The sequence below is a fragment of the Barbus barbus genome, assembly GCF_936440315.1.
Source record: "Barbus barbus genome assembly, chromosome: 1".
Classification (NCBI taxonomy): domain Eukaryota; kingdom Metazoa; phylum Chordata; class Actinopteri; order Cypriniformes; family Cyprinidae; genus Barbus; species Barbus barbus.
The window spans coordinates 21056523-21070000 of record NC_136729.1 but is presented as its reverse complement, the minus strand read 5'-3'; the positions used below and the strand labels follow the sequence as shown (position 1 = coordinate 21070000).

General features: G+C 35.3%; 2 protein-coding genes across 2 annotated transcripts; one reads left to right on the top strand and one right to left on the bottom strand.

Moving 5' to 3' along the window:
• Positions 1-2189: 2189 nt before the first annotated feature.
• Positions 2190-7873, bottom strand: LOC306873835 (V-type proton ATPase subunit d 1). The gene is made up of 8 exons (XM_079423334.1): positions 7164-7873; positions 5498-5669; positions 5090-5268; positions 4806-4885; positions 4134-4211; positions 3824-4000; positions 3599-3676; positions 2190-3474 (listed from the first exon to the last, which is right to left on the bottom strand). Exons 1-8 carry the CDS (start codon positions 7288-7290, stop codon positions 3313-3315), a joined length of 1053 nt encoding a protein of 350 aa, XP_079279460.1. The 5' UTR covers positions 7291-7873; the 3' UTR covers positions 2190-3312.
• LOC306873909 (agouti-related protein-like) lies at positions 5860-13105 on the top strand. Its single transcript, XM_079423460.1, has 5 exons — positions 5860-6032; positions 9729-9788; positions 10035-10148; positions 10547-10626; positions 12575-13105. Exons 3-5 carry the CDS (start codon positions 10040-10042, stop codon positions 12764-12766), a joined length of 381 nt encoding a protein of 126 aa, XP_079279586.1. The 5' UTR covers positions 5860-6032; positions 9729-9788; positions 10035-10039; the 3' UTR covers positions 12767-13105.
• Positions 13106-13478: the final 373 nt, after the last annotated feature.

Below are 13478 nucleotides of genomic sequence, written 5' to 3'. Positions count from 1 at the left end.
AATGAACTGGCGGGGTGTTTTGGGTCATTGTCCTGATGCAATATGAAGCTCTTCCCAATTAATCTGGTGGCATTTTCTTGAATATTGGTAGGCAAGATGGTTTTGTACTCTTCCAAATTCATTCTGCTTCTGTCATCATACATTAAGTCATCAGTAAATTTGAGAGGGCCTGTTCCAGAGTCAGCCATGCATGCCCATGCCACGGCACCACCTCCACCATGCTTTACAGATGAGGCTGTATGCTTGGGATCTTTTGCAGTTCCCTTTTTTTCTCCACATTTTTGCTTTCCCATCACTTAGATAAAGGTTCATCTTTGTCTCATCGGTCCATAAACACAGCTCCAAAACTCATCTGGCTCACCTTTGTGCTTTTTTGCAAACTCTAATCTTGCCTTTCTATTTTTGGTGCTGGTCAGAGGTTTGCATCTTGCTGTGTAGCATCTGTAATTCTGTCAAAGTCTCCTGAGGACAGTAAATTGTCAGAGCATCAACCCAGCTTTCTGTAAGTTGTTGATGATTTTACAGACATGTCTTTTAGGATTCATTTTCACAGCTTTTATGATTTGTCTGTCATCAACTACTCTTGTTTTCTCAGCTGATCAGGTCGTTGTTGGTTGGTGTCGCTGGTGGTTTCCAAACTCTTGATATCTCCATGACCTTTGTTTTTGCTAGAGCTCTAACGGACTTCCTCTTTTCTTTTAGCATCCAAATTGTTTTCTTTTCTCTCAAAGTCAGCTCCCTCGTCTTCATCCTGGTTTGTGTGTGTCATCATCGAATGCAAGATTCAGAATGCAGAAGTAATGGATATAACTGATACGACCTATTCCCTGCATTTAATATCTGAAGAATTAATGCAACAGGAGACAGCTGATCACTTAGAAAGACCCGTGAGGCAACTGTTCCAATACTTATGCTCACATCAGATAGAGGGATGAAACTCTAAAAGTGCTGAACTTCTTAGCTGGTAAAACATCTATGTGTTGAATCACCCAATAATAAAATGTGCCATTCAGTAGTTTTGTCTCATATTCATCTTTTAATCATATTTGTAAATGTCTTGACTCCACAGCCAACAGAGCAATTTTGTCTTTACTGTTCCAATACTTTTGGAGGGCACTGTATATACATTGAACTGCATCAGATTTGGCTAAGCCAAATGTTTTTTGATTGTTGTTTGGTGAACATGAAGAAGATTAATACCACATGTAGAACTATAGTAATATGATGAAGTAAACAGCAATATTTCAGCACCAACATTGGTCAAAACAACTACACTACATATCTACAAACTAAATTAAAGAAAACGTCTGGGGGTGTCTGAAAGATTTATGCATTTTCCAGGAGTAATACCATGACCTGTGTGGCAGTAAGAGGATGAACACAGTTTAACCTCGATGTGCTCTTCTTTTGGCTGCTAAGATCATTTGCATTCAGAAAGGTCACTAGAGTCCAAGCCATTTTCTGAACTGCAAATGGTCCAGAGCACTGCGGAACTAAAAGGCTGCGATTGTGTGCAGTAATTAAGCGTTTTTAATGAGGCCTGCATCTTAATGTTTTAGCACATAGAAAGAGAGAGGATGGGGTCATCAGGGAGTGATCCAAAGCCCCCCCCCAAAAAAACCCCATGAGTGATGCTCATCCAAACAGAAATACAAAATATACAGCGTGGGTGTTTAGAACATTACTAAGCGCTAAGACCATTTCTTATCCACTGTTTTAAAACACAGATAACCAGTCATTCAATTACATGTTCAAACCAAGTTAGGTATTTACACAAGACTGACAAAGCTCTGTCAGTATGTGGCTGACACGGCATTCCCGCGTTTAGGTATATATTAGCTTTTGGCAGAGTAAAGGGTTAATGCAAACATGACTTCATTCGCCCCGGAGGCCTATGGCAGGTTTTGGCAGATTCTAATCTTCCTGTCATCTAGAACATCATATGCTTAAACATCTCAATACAATAGCACAAAACCCTAGACCAATTATGATTATAATGAATAACTTACGTCTGTGTCAGAAGGTACAGTAAATCCTTTTTGTTCAGCTGAATGTCTGTCTATAGTAAAATGCAAATTAAAATTCTGTAGCTGGTGATGTAACCAAAACGTCAAGTTCAAGTCCTCTTTGCACCATCTGGTGGTGGATAATGCAACTACTATTAATAGTATTGTAGCTCTATATAGCTTGCAATTGTGGCTGATTTTGTCTTTTTTATTTTCTGAAAGACACAATTAAAAAAAATACAAACACAGAAATACTTTATATATATATTTTGTGCATATATTTATAAGATTTCATTTAGATCACTTAAAACACAAGCAATATGGATACAATAGCACAATAGATTTAGCCGAGAACAAGGTCTTTCTTAATATTAGATCCATTTGACCTCACTGATTCGGCTGTCAATCATAAAATATGATCTACTCCATAAATTATGTCAGCACAAATTGTAGCACTAATTTACAAATGGCAAGCACACAATTCTCATTTTAACAAAAAGATACAGTGAAGAATCTATACACACAAAAGAACATTTTTTTTCCATGTTAATACCCAGCCATTCTCTTGTTTTTAAGGATAATCCCAATGTCCCTTATTTGAGAAACACAAGCAAAACAATTACTCTGTGTGTAAATCAATCATAAATCCATTCTTATGTAACCGCGCAGTTCAACTGAATACAACAATTTACGCAATTTGATTTACACAGAAATTCATTCTGCTTGTGTTTCACAATAAGGCTCGCACTCTAAATAACCAGTGATTCTCTAACACTCATCAGATGCGGATACTGGGAGATCATGAGTTCAGGGAGTTTTTAATCTGAAAATGTACATTAATTGTATGCAATGCATAAATAATAATAATGAATGTATGTTTTCTTAGCCTACCACAGGACAAGTATGACACAATTAGATGTCTTGAGTTTTGCATTTCACTTAAACTCTCTCCTGTTTTCCTGTAATTCCCTGCATGCTTCATTTGCAATGGGCTATGAATGGCTGCCAGGTGGCATGGTTTCACAGTCATGACATCATGAAGAAAAAAATAACATTTATTACTTTTCTAAAACTGTTCTTTAAAAAAAATCCCAACGGTGGAGGGGAATGCAATGGCATTGTTTTGTCTGTTAAACAAAAACGAATGGTCCTTTTAGTCTAATAAAGACAATCACAATGAAAGGTAAGCGTGGCATAGTGCAAGAAACAGGGAGGAGACAGAATCATCATTTTCAAACCTCAACATAACAGAGCACAGTTAATACATGCCATGTGGATCATTATTCAAGACTAATATGAAGTACCATTAGAATATGGGGATGTAGTTGTCAATCTTAGCCCGATGTCTTTGGGCAATACACTCAGCAATCCACACAATGTTCCTGCACTCTTGCTCCTTCAACTTGACGTAGGCATAGAACACACTGAAATGAAACTGATTCAGGAAGGCCAGCTTATTGAGTTTCACCTGCAAACACATAACCCACAATTCAAACAGAGCCATTTGCTAACATCAGAAACATTATTGGGTTATGATTTTCAGTGCAGTAACATTCTCTCTCTTTTCACATTGAGCAAAAAGCTTTGCTCACCTCGTGTTCAAAAAAGCGATCCTCAAGGGTTTTGTCTCCTGGGTTGCTGCCAGCACCCTCAAAGAGAAGCTTGTACTCCTGAAGCAACATGAACTCAATTTTAATCCTCACATCATTTTGGTGGCGCTATGTGAACTTCACATCAACTCAACTCACCCAAAACGAACATTCAGTCATTTCATTAAATGTTAGTTTACACTAATTTTGTTCAAAACATATACTTACAGGGTAGTATTCAGCCACAGCTTTGACCTGCTCATAATCATCTGCGCGGGCTAGCTGTGCAAGACCCTCTGGGTACAGCTTTCCACAGTGAGGGAATAGTTTAGCTCTGTCTTCTTTGGAGAGCTCCGTACCAAAGGAGTTAATGGTAATGATGAAAGCTCTTCTGTCTGCCTCAAACTGATACAAAACAAATCTTTGATTTAGTTATTAAAACACTGAAATATGTCAATTGCAATTATAATAACAATAATAAAATAATCCTATTTCAGACTCAAGGTCCCTATACTTGATTTCACAGGTGTTTACTCACCTCCAGAATTGGGCACATGGTATCTGCGGTTGTGCCACCCAGTGAACTGCAGAACTTGTAGAAAGCTTCTAGATAAGCCTGGAGACACACAGGGGAGATCAAACACATATTTCTTAGGTAAAGGTCTTTAGAAATAATTGTTTATACAGAAACTGATATAATAATAATAATAACTGTTGTAATACTGACATTGCGCTGGTAACATGCCTAGCACTTGTAATCCTACCATATTGCTATTTTGTTGTTATTGTTACTTTTTTCATTATTATTTCTTATGTTCATCTTATCTTAGCATTTGTTTCAACTATTCATATTTAATGAAAATTAAATAAGAAAGTTGTATTCTATAAATAACTATATATGTGATGAATAAAATTTAAAAAAACTTGAATTTTGAATGAAAACAAGTGTTTAATGAGCTGAGTTTTTCTTTGTCAACAGCACCATAACACTATAATTCAATAACATTTTGACATGTGCCTATTCAGAAACTGACTTGCAAAAATAGACATACACTGAAAAATATACAGAGTGGGAAGTATACAAGTGGGACAATGTCAAAATTAGATCGCGACCCGCACAGAGACAAACCAGCAGTTTTATGCATACTTGTCATATCATATGAAAATTCCTAATGATTGTTTAAGATTTACATCCTAGTAACATCCTGACCTTGTAAAGAGTGTTGCGAATTATTTCAATGTTCATCTCATCCAAATCCTGCTCAGAGATGCAGTCCTGAAAGAAAGCAGCTGAGACAAACAGAAACAGCCATTATCTGTGATGTAGAAATAAGCACCTTGGTATTATTTAGAACAAGTTTTTGAGTTTTTTCACACAATTTCTGAATGCTTAAAAAATACTGACAAGATTTGCAACTCACTGACTTCCTTTGGCGACAAAACATGAAGTGAATGTGATTCATGTGTGAATCTTTCCATATCAGGCTGTCTTACCAAGAGGTGTATCCACCAGGATGGCATTATAGAGCTCTGCTGGAGTTTGGGCGATGTTAACAGCCTCCATCTGTTCAAAGCTGCCAAGCGGATGGCACTTGGGCACCAGCTCTGAAATGGCCCGCTGATGGAGAGTTCCAGTGATCAACAGGATGACATTGTCAATCATATAGCTGTATCTGAAAAGCAGTAAGATGGAGAACAGCTTAATAATGAGTGCTGAGAGAGAAAGTATTTTAAAACAAAGTGATTAAGTACAAAAATGCCAGGCAAAAGCAAACAAAAATATTATTGACTATGGATATTCACTAAACAATACATTTGTAAATTACAGGAGCTCAATATTATATGTGACGCCTCATGCGGTGTGAATTTGAAGCGTGGTTAATAATGTTTGACTGCACTCACGTGATGAAATCCATGAAGCTGGCCAGAGGCTCATAAGACTGGTTCCTCATATGGCGGAACTCAACCACCATCTTCTCTTTGAGCTTGTCATCAATGACGGAGACAGTGAGGGGAGAGGCTTCGTTGGCCAGGAAGCTTCCATAGTCAGTGCTCTGCAAGTGAAGCTTCAGGTCTGAGGAAAAAAATTTAAATAAGAAAACCCTTTAATGACTAACAAATAAACTGATTTTATTTGTAAACCCAAAGTCTCATTCTTCAGTGTTAAAGGGTTGTGTTCTGGCAGTGATTTCTATATTCATCTCAGAACAGTTTTTACACAATTTCCAGTTCCTTAAAACACAGACAAAAATTCCAAGTGAGTCACTTGCCATTGATTTTTAAAGGGAGAGACAAAATTAGCTATAATACATTACATTTCTAAAAAATATTGTAAATAATGCAAAAAATCAGGTTATCTTGAACGGACTAATTTCATCGCAAAGTGTGAAATATTTGGATATAATGCAGCACAGCTTGACAAAGGACATCTCAATCAGTAAGAAAGATCATAATCCTCAATAAATTTGTTATTTTTCTTATTATTTATGAGTTATAAGTTTCTAAGACTTCAAATCTATGCAAAGAGGTATTAACAGTAAGTTAAACAGCATGGTTCCTGTCGGGTAATTTATCTGATTGCATTGATATAATAAATGAAAAATTTCTTCCTAAATTTTACAGGATACACAAAGTAGAAGGCAAAGTCTGTCCAATAAAAGTTTGTGCATAATTGCTTTTTTTTCTATTTAAAGTAAATATGTGCTTAAAATAATTAGAGCTAACTTGCCGACAGAGAAACATTATACAAAGTCATAATTGTCCATACACCAGTAAATGAGCAGATTTTCCTACCGGGGCTTACTGCGCATGCGCACATCAATATTTTTACCTTTTTCTCACGCTGAACAACAATATTTAATGCATCTGCATTACTGTAAGGGGTAGGTTTAGGGTTGGGGTAGGTGTAGGTGTAGACGTTAATAAAACACGATCTAATAGGTAGAAAAAAATATTTATTGTTGGTTTCCGGTAGCTGTATCCCTTCTAGCCACAACCGCGAATATAAAACAATTACTGTATATACACTACTGTAAGGGTAGGTTAAGGGTGTGGTGGGTGTAGACATTAATAAATCATAATTTAACAGGTAGCATTTTTCGTTGTCGAATTGTACTACCTACTGTTTTAATGGGAGGTAGGAAAATCTGCCAGGGTAGCATCACAGTTAGCATGTGCATTTAAATGCTAGCAATGTTAGTGAGAAGTAACAATATAATTATCACAGGACTTGATCATTTATAACTAATATTATCGTTGTTAACTTAATATTAGGTCTGAGGAAAATGAGGAATAACTAAGGACATAAAACCTGATCTTCACCTGCTAAAGGGAATTTAAATGCTGGCTAAAAAAACCAAGCTAACTGACATTAGCTGGGCTGTGCTATAGATATATGACGATTTATCAGCGAGTTACCACAGCGATGATAAAATTCGAGTTTGCATCTTTAAACGACAATAAATGTCAATAACGACACGCAACTGTATCTGAAAATCTCGCAAAAGAAAGCGGACAGCTAACGTTAGCAGATCAGCTAGCAACCAACACACAAACACATTCGACTCACCTTCCAGAGTTTCACACTGAACGAGATTCAAATAATCCGCCTGAGATAAAATACCAGCCTTAAAACCTCTCACCAGCCCCTCCAGATAACCATTATCCACATTAAAATATAATTCCGAGAACGGCATTGTAAGAAAATAAGACTACCGGCGTACTATCTTAAGAGAGAGACAGATGTAGCCCAGTCTTGAGTGATAGTGCTGTTCGGTTCAAGAAGAATCGTTCTTCCGAGTCGGATCTTTTCAGTGAATTGTTTAAACAGGTTCACAAAACTGATCTGAATGATTCAGTCAGAATAGCTACAAAAAGGAATGCTGGATTGTTTACAGCTTGATTGTATGGCAGTTTAATCAATACACATACGATAGCACATCGTTTTAACAAATTTGCATATATTTTTACCCGAACAATGTATGCATTTCAGTTTCGCTTATTGTAAATACACATTTTAATTTCAAAATGACTTTATTCTGAGCTGAATCCTCGCTGCTAAACTCGTACACTACAATAAAATTACACAAAACGGTAAACAATTATTAATTTCATTTGGAAACAGAAATAATCATTAGACTAGAGCAGCGATGACGTAAAAGAATAGATGAGAAGAAGAATCTTTCAAAAGAACCGATTCGAGAAAAAGAGTCGGACTTCCCACAGCTGAATGAGGGAAGTTGCGGATACCCGGATACACACACACACACACACACACACTCATGTGATTGAGCATCTGACTATCAAACCTTAAACACTGATCTCAGCCCAGCCCAACATAATCACGAAGAACCCAAGAGCTTTATCTGTCAAACTAAAGATTCCACATTTATTGTTTGTTGGTTGGTTTAATGTCAATGTGAATGTTTTCCTTTGGCAATTTTTTTTTTCTAGTAGCCTATAGTGTATAGTATACACCATCCTTACAAACCAACTAATATGTTTTTTTCTTCATTAATTAAAGGCCACTTGCTTTTGAAAGGCAGTGTGTATGGTGCACTCTGACCAGCTTCTGAAAGAGAAGTATAGCTACCATGAACATTATACTTGATGTAGCCAACCTATAAGATAATGGAGAAGCTTGTCCAGATGATGCTGTTCACCAGAAAATGATTAATTAATGTACATTTTCACATGAACTATGAACAGATTTCTGTGAAGTCATCACTGCACTCTGATAAATTATTTTTGCTGCAAATTTAATGAATAAATGTTGATAAAGTGTCTTTCAGCGGAAACGCTAATATGCCATTTATATGTTCCAGAGAGCAGGATATGAACTCAAATCAACTTAATTTAATACTAGTCAGCTAAAAGCATGTCATAGTTTAAAATAGCGCCAAATATTTGTTGATGAGAAATTGGTGACAGCTAGTTAAGCATTACATACACACGCTATTTATTTGTTTGTTTGTTTATTTATTATAAAAAGAGAGCTTCACCATACAGCTGTGTCTACACCATAGTCTTTATAAACCAGTCCATAAATATATAAACTAGTAATGTCAACTTGACCTGTTTGTTTCATACAAAACAATGCTCTAACAGAGGTTTTTGTTAATTATGCATTCTGGTTGCCACTTATAAACAATTCAGACCAATCTGGCCTTACAAAGAGAAGTACTGAACTTCATACTCACAAACAATTTATTTCCTCACAAATGGATGCTGTATTGCACCATTAGCGCTAAAACTGCAGGCTGGAGTCTTCAGCTGATTGAAGCTGTATTAGCTTCATAATGAAGTGTTTACTGGTCAGTACTGAGCTTTAACTAGACCTATAGGATGGGGGAGCATGAAGAATAAATGAAACTCAGCTTTTGTTTTTTAAATTTTCAGAAATCATGTTTTTTTTTATTATGTTATCATGTTTTTATTGTGTTTTATTGTGTTAGCTAGTTTGATTGAGATTAATTGGAATACACAATGAAAAAAACATGATTTTTGAAAATTGTTAAAAACAGAGTTATCTGTTTTTGCAAACGAACTCTTCAAATGTAGTTAGCCTGAAGGGCCTATAGTATTCAAGCCTTTAACCCATTACTTTACCAAATATGTTTTTCAGCAATTCACATCTAATTCATTTTTTTCATTTTGTATTTATTTATTGGTTGGCAATGCAATGTTATATTTAAAAGAAAATTATATCCAATTATAAATAATGCTTAAATATAAAAACTGAATGTGTAAATAGTAAAACAGTAAGTATGCCTTGCTGCAATGTAAATAAGCCATAGCCAAAACAAAAATAAATATTTAACTAATATTTGTTCTGAGCATTGGTTCAAAATACAGGGCCATGTTTCATACCTACTGAGCTATATTAAGTTGCAGTGCATTTTTGATACTTTTCATATAATTTCATACATTTAGCTTTTAGTTGAAAATGTCAAATTCTGAAATAGCTTTCACCATCAGGAAATTCTATATATTCCCCTTTTCCTGTGTTGATGTGTTGAGTTCATGGGTTTATGTGTGTGTCAGTGTTTGTGTGGGAGTTAAGTGGTTGTGCAAGGCACAAGAGACCACACCTCACTGATCAGGACCATGTGTCCCTCATGTGTCCCACCTCAAGGAGCCTTATAAATCACAGAGTCCAGTGCAGATCCTCAGTCTTGGACACAGAACCCTGCAGGTAAGTCAGACGTACTTTATACATGTGCATGTGCAAACAGATCCACTCACATACTATATGGCAAACAAATCAATGCATATACAAAATACAATCTAAAATCTATCTGTCTACATGCTAACAAACTTAAACACGATTTAAAACATTTAACTTCTATCTGAGTGTTTCTTGACTGCACGCTCTTGTTTCAGTGAATACAACTGGATCACTAAAAGTGTGGCTGAAGTTTATCTTGTTTTTGGTATTCAGTGAATATGATGCTGAAGATAGCGATCATCAGCTGTTTTTTGATGAATGTCATGGTGATGGCATCACATCCAAACCTGAGGCATAGTGAAAACTCCTTTGCTCTATCTGACACAGGTAAGGTTTCTAGACTGATGTTATTTTCCACAAACATGGAGTGTATCGTTTTCTGTTGATAATTTCAGAGATAGTCCTTTAGTTTAAAAATGTTTTTTGTTAAAACAGTTTACTGTGATTTGATACAGTACAAATGTTTACACATATCTTATAGGGCATGTTGCAAAAATCTTATTCTAAAATGTGTTCAAAATCATTACATTTCAAATATTATATTATATTTGGATAATATATACAAGTAGATTATGATTTATTCATTATGGAAGTACACAACATTTTTGTAAAATTGGTCAGTATTTCATTGTGTAAATCCTGTGTTACATTATGAATTTCAAATTTATGTCATGGACTGCTTGTAATGTTTTGTGTTTGGTGCATTTGTGTTTTGTACATCATAGACTTACTTCCTGAAGTGGAGCACCTTGAAATAAACTCAGCAGAAGAAAAACTATTAGAAGACCTTGGATCTTATGATGAGGTGAGTAACTGACATTTAGCATAAGCTTTAATATTAAGTGATTATTTATTTACGTGTCTCCAGGTCATACATCTCATGAATGTAAAATTGACTGTGCTAAAATTATTTGAAAATATTTATTTTATTTGAAATCATCCTGTTTTTATTTGTATTTTTATACAATCTGTTTACAATTTTAATATACTATTTTTTGCATTTAAGCATTAAACTCTAAGGCATAGCCCAGTGATACACAAATAGATAAGGTGGTGACTTGGATGTTCAGATTTACCTGGACATAATCAGTGTTGGGGGTAACGCATTACAAGTAACACGAGTTATGTAATCAGATTACTTTTTTCAAGTAACTAGTAAAGTAATTTACAAGAAAAATCTGAGTTACTTTTTCAAAAAAGTTACGCCAGTTACTTTTTTCCCATTTATTGACTGAGAGGTCTCCTGTCCCCATGTTGGGAGAAATCGGAAGCACAGAGGTGTTGTGTGCGCTGTGTGAACATGATGTTACTGTAGTTCTAGACTAAATGTGACCCTGGACCACAAAACCAGTCATAAGGGTCAATTTTTCGAAATTAAGATTTATTCATCATCTGAAAGCTGAATAAACAAGCTTTCCATTGACGTCTGGATTTGTTAGGATAGGACGATATTTGGTCGAGATACAACTATTTGAAAATCTGGAATCTGAGGGTGCAAAAAATACTGAGAAAATCACCTTTAAAGTTGTCCAAATGAAGTTCTTAGCAATGCATATTACTAATCAAAAAGTTTTAATATATTTACAGTAGGACATTTACAAAATATCTTCATGGAACATGATCTTTACTTAATATCCTAAAGATTTTTGGCATAAAAGAAAAATCAATAATTTTGACTATTCATTTTTGAATACAGTGTATTTGTGGCTATTGCTACAAATATACCCCAGCAACTTAAGACTGGTTTTGTGGTCCAGGGTCACAAATGTGAATGTGCATTAATTCATCCCATTCTCAAAAAAACAGATTTAGTAGGCTATTCATCAAAATTAATTAAAACTGTGAAATGCAAACTCAGAATATGACGCAAACCTGCAATAATTAAATGTTAAACAACACAAATGTATCTAATCCCATTTTATTAACCAATGTCTTTGCTGCTGACGTTTGATGATCCAGTTCAACCATACTAATAAGAAAAAATGACTTTAGATAAACTAATAATTGTACTTCATTGTTTTTTTTATTGCTGAAGAGTGTTGAACCTTTTTCTCTTGCATTCTATGGTACAGACGTGGATTTCCCTTTCCTTCAGCCTGAGGTTTATTCATTACACTTTTTGGTGTGGAAGGGCTTTTACATTTGCTATATTTAGAACTTCTTATATTAAAAACAATCAAGCCCTGCTCATATTTAAAAAGTAATGCAAAAGTAATGTAACGTATTACTTTCCATAAAAAGTAACTAAGTAACGTAATTAGTTACTTTTTTTAGGGAGTAATGCAATATTTTAATGCATTACTTTTAAAAGTAACTATCCCCAACACTGGACATAAATTTATTCTTAAAATTTTGAGCACCACTGCTTCAAGCTATAAAATTTAACTCTGTGATGGTGGCAAGGCAATTTATTTCTAAAGCATTAAAAACAACACTAAGTTGACCAATGTGTTGTTCAGATTCTAAAACATACAGATATATATAAGCATACAACACACATCTGTTATACAGCACGGATGTCAAAACATTCAACATAAAGAAACAATAAATTTCCAACAACGAGTCACTGAGCAGCATTCTGCCAAAAAAGCCTAAGTCTTTAAAAGAGCCTTAAATGACACCAATATGGAGGTGGTTCTTATGTGCAAGGCAAATTGTTCCAGAGCTATGAGCCGACACTGCAAAAGCATGGTCCCCCACAGTTTACGTCTTGACCTATGGTAAAGTATTTTTGTTTCTTTTTGTTGCCACAGGATCTGGGTAAAGCTGTACAGCTGCAGAGAAGAGGTACACGTTCCCCTAGCCGCTGCATCCCTCATCAGCAGTCCTGCTTGGGTCATCACCTTCCCTGCTGCAACCCCTGTGATACGTGTTACTGTCGTTTCTTCAAAGCCTTCTGCTACTGCCGTAGCATGGATAACACCTGCAAACATGAATATGCATAGAGCCAAATTCTATTCCGAAATGACTAATTGTGGCTTTACATTTACAGTTTTACAGCTCTAGAATGTATGTATGGATAGTGTAAATATACAGCCTCACACTATCAACAGGGAAGTTTATTAAAATATAACAAATATAATGGTTAATAATAAAGCTGCACAAAGCATAAAGAGTGCACTTTGGCTCTTAAGATTTCAGATGTTTATTGCTGCAATTTTATTACAATTTTAATGTCAAAATCTACTCATGTTGTCATATATTGTATATATGCATTCCATAAACTCTGATTATTGCAAATGTGTAGCTTGTTAAATAAAAAAGGTATCAAATCACCTGACATCAAAATTGAGCTGCATAACAACTGCATACATACACCCAGAGCCAGAAGAAAAAAATATGAATTGCTGCTTTACAAAGGGTTACCAAAAGCACATAGTAAATATTGGGTGGCTCTTAAATGGAAAGCTGCATCCTAGTGAGTGGGGAAATGAGTGGATAATGAAAAAAAATACAGAAAGCGTGCAAAACTTTCAATATTTTAGAAAAAGCATACACCTCATAAAATTGGAGGCAAATAGTGGCTATTTTGAAAAGGCTAAAATATAATGCATTTTTGATCTGTTAAACATTCTTTAATCACTACATTCAGTAATTCCCGTAATTCCATGTTATTTCACAGTTTTGATGTCTTCACAATATTCTAAAATGGGGGAA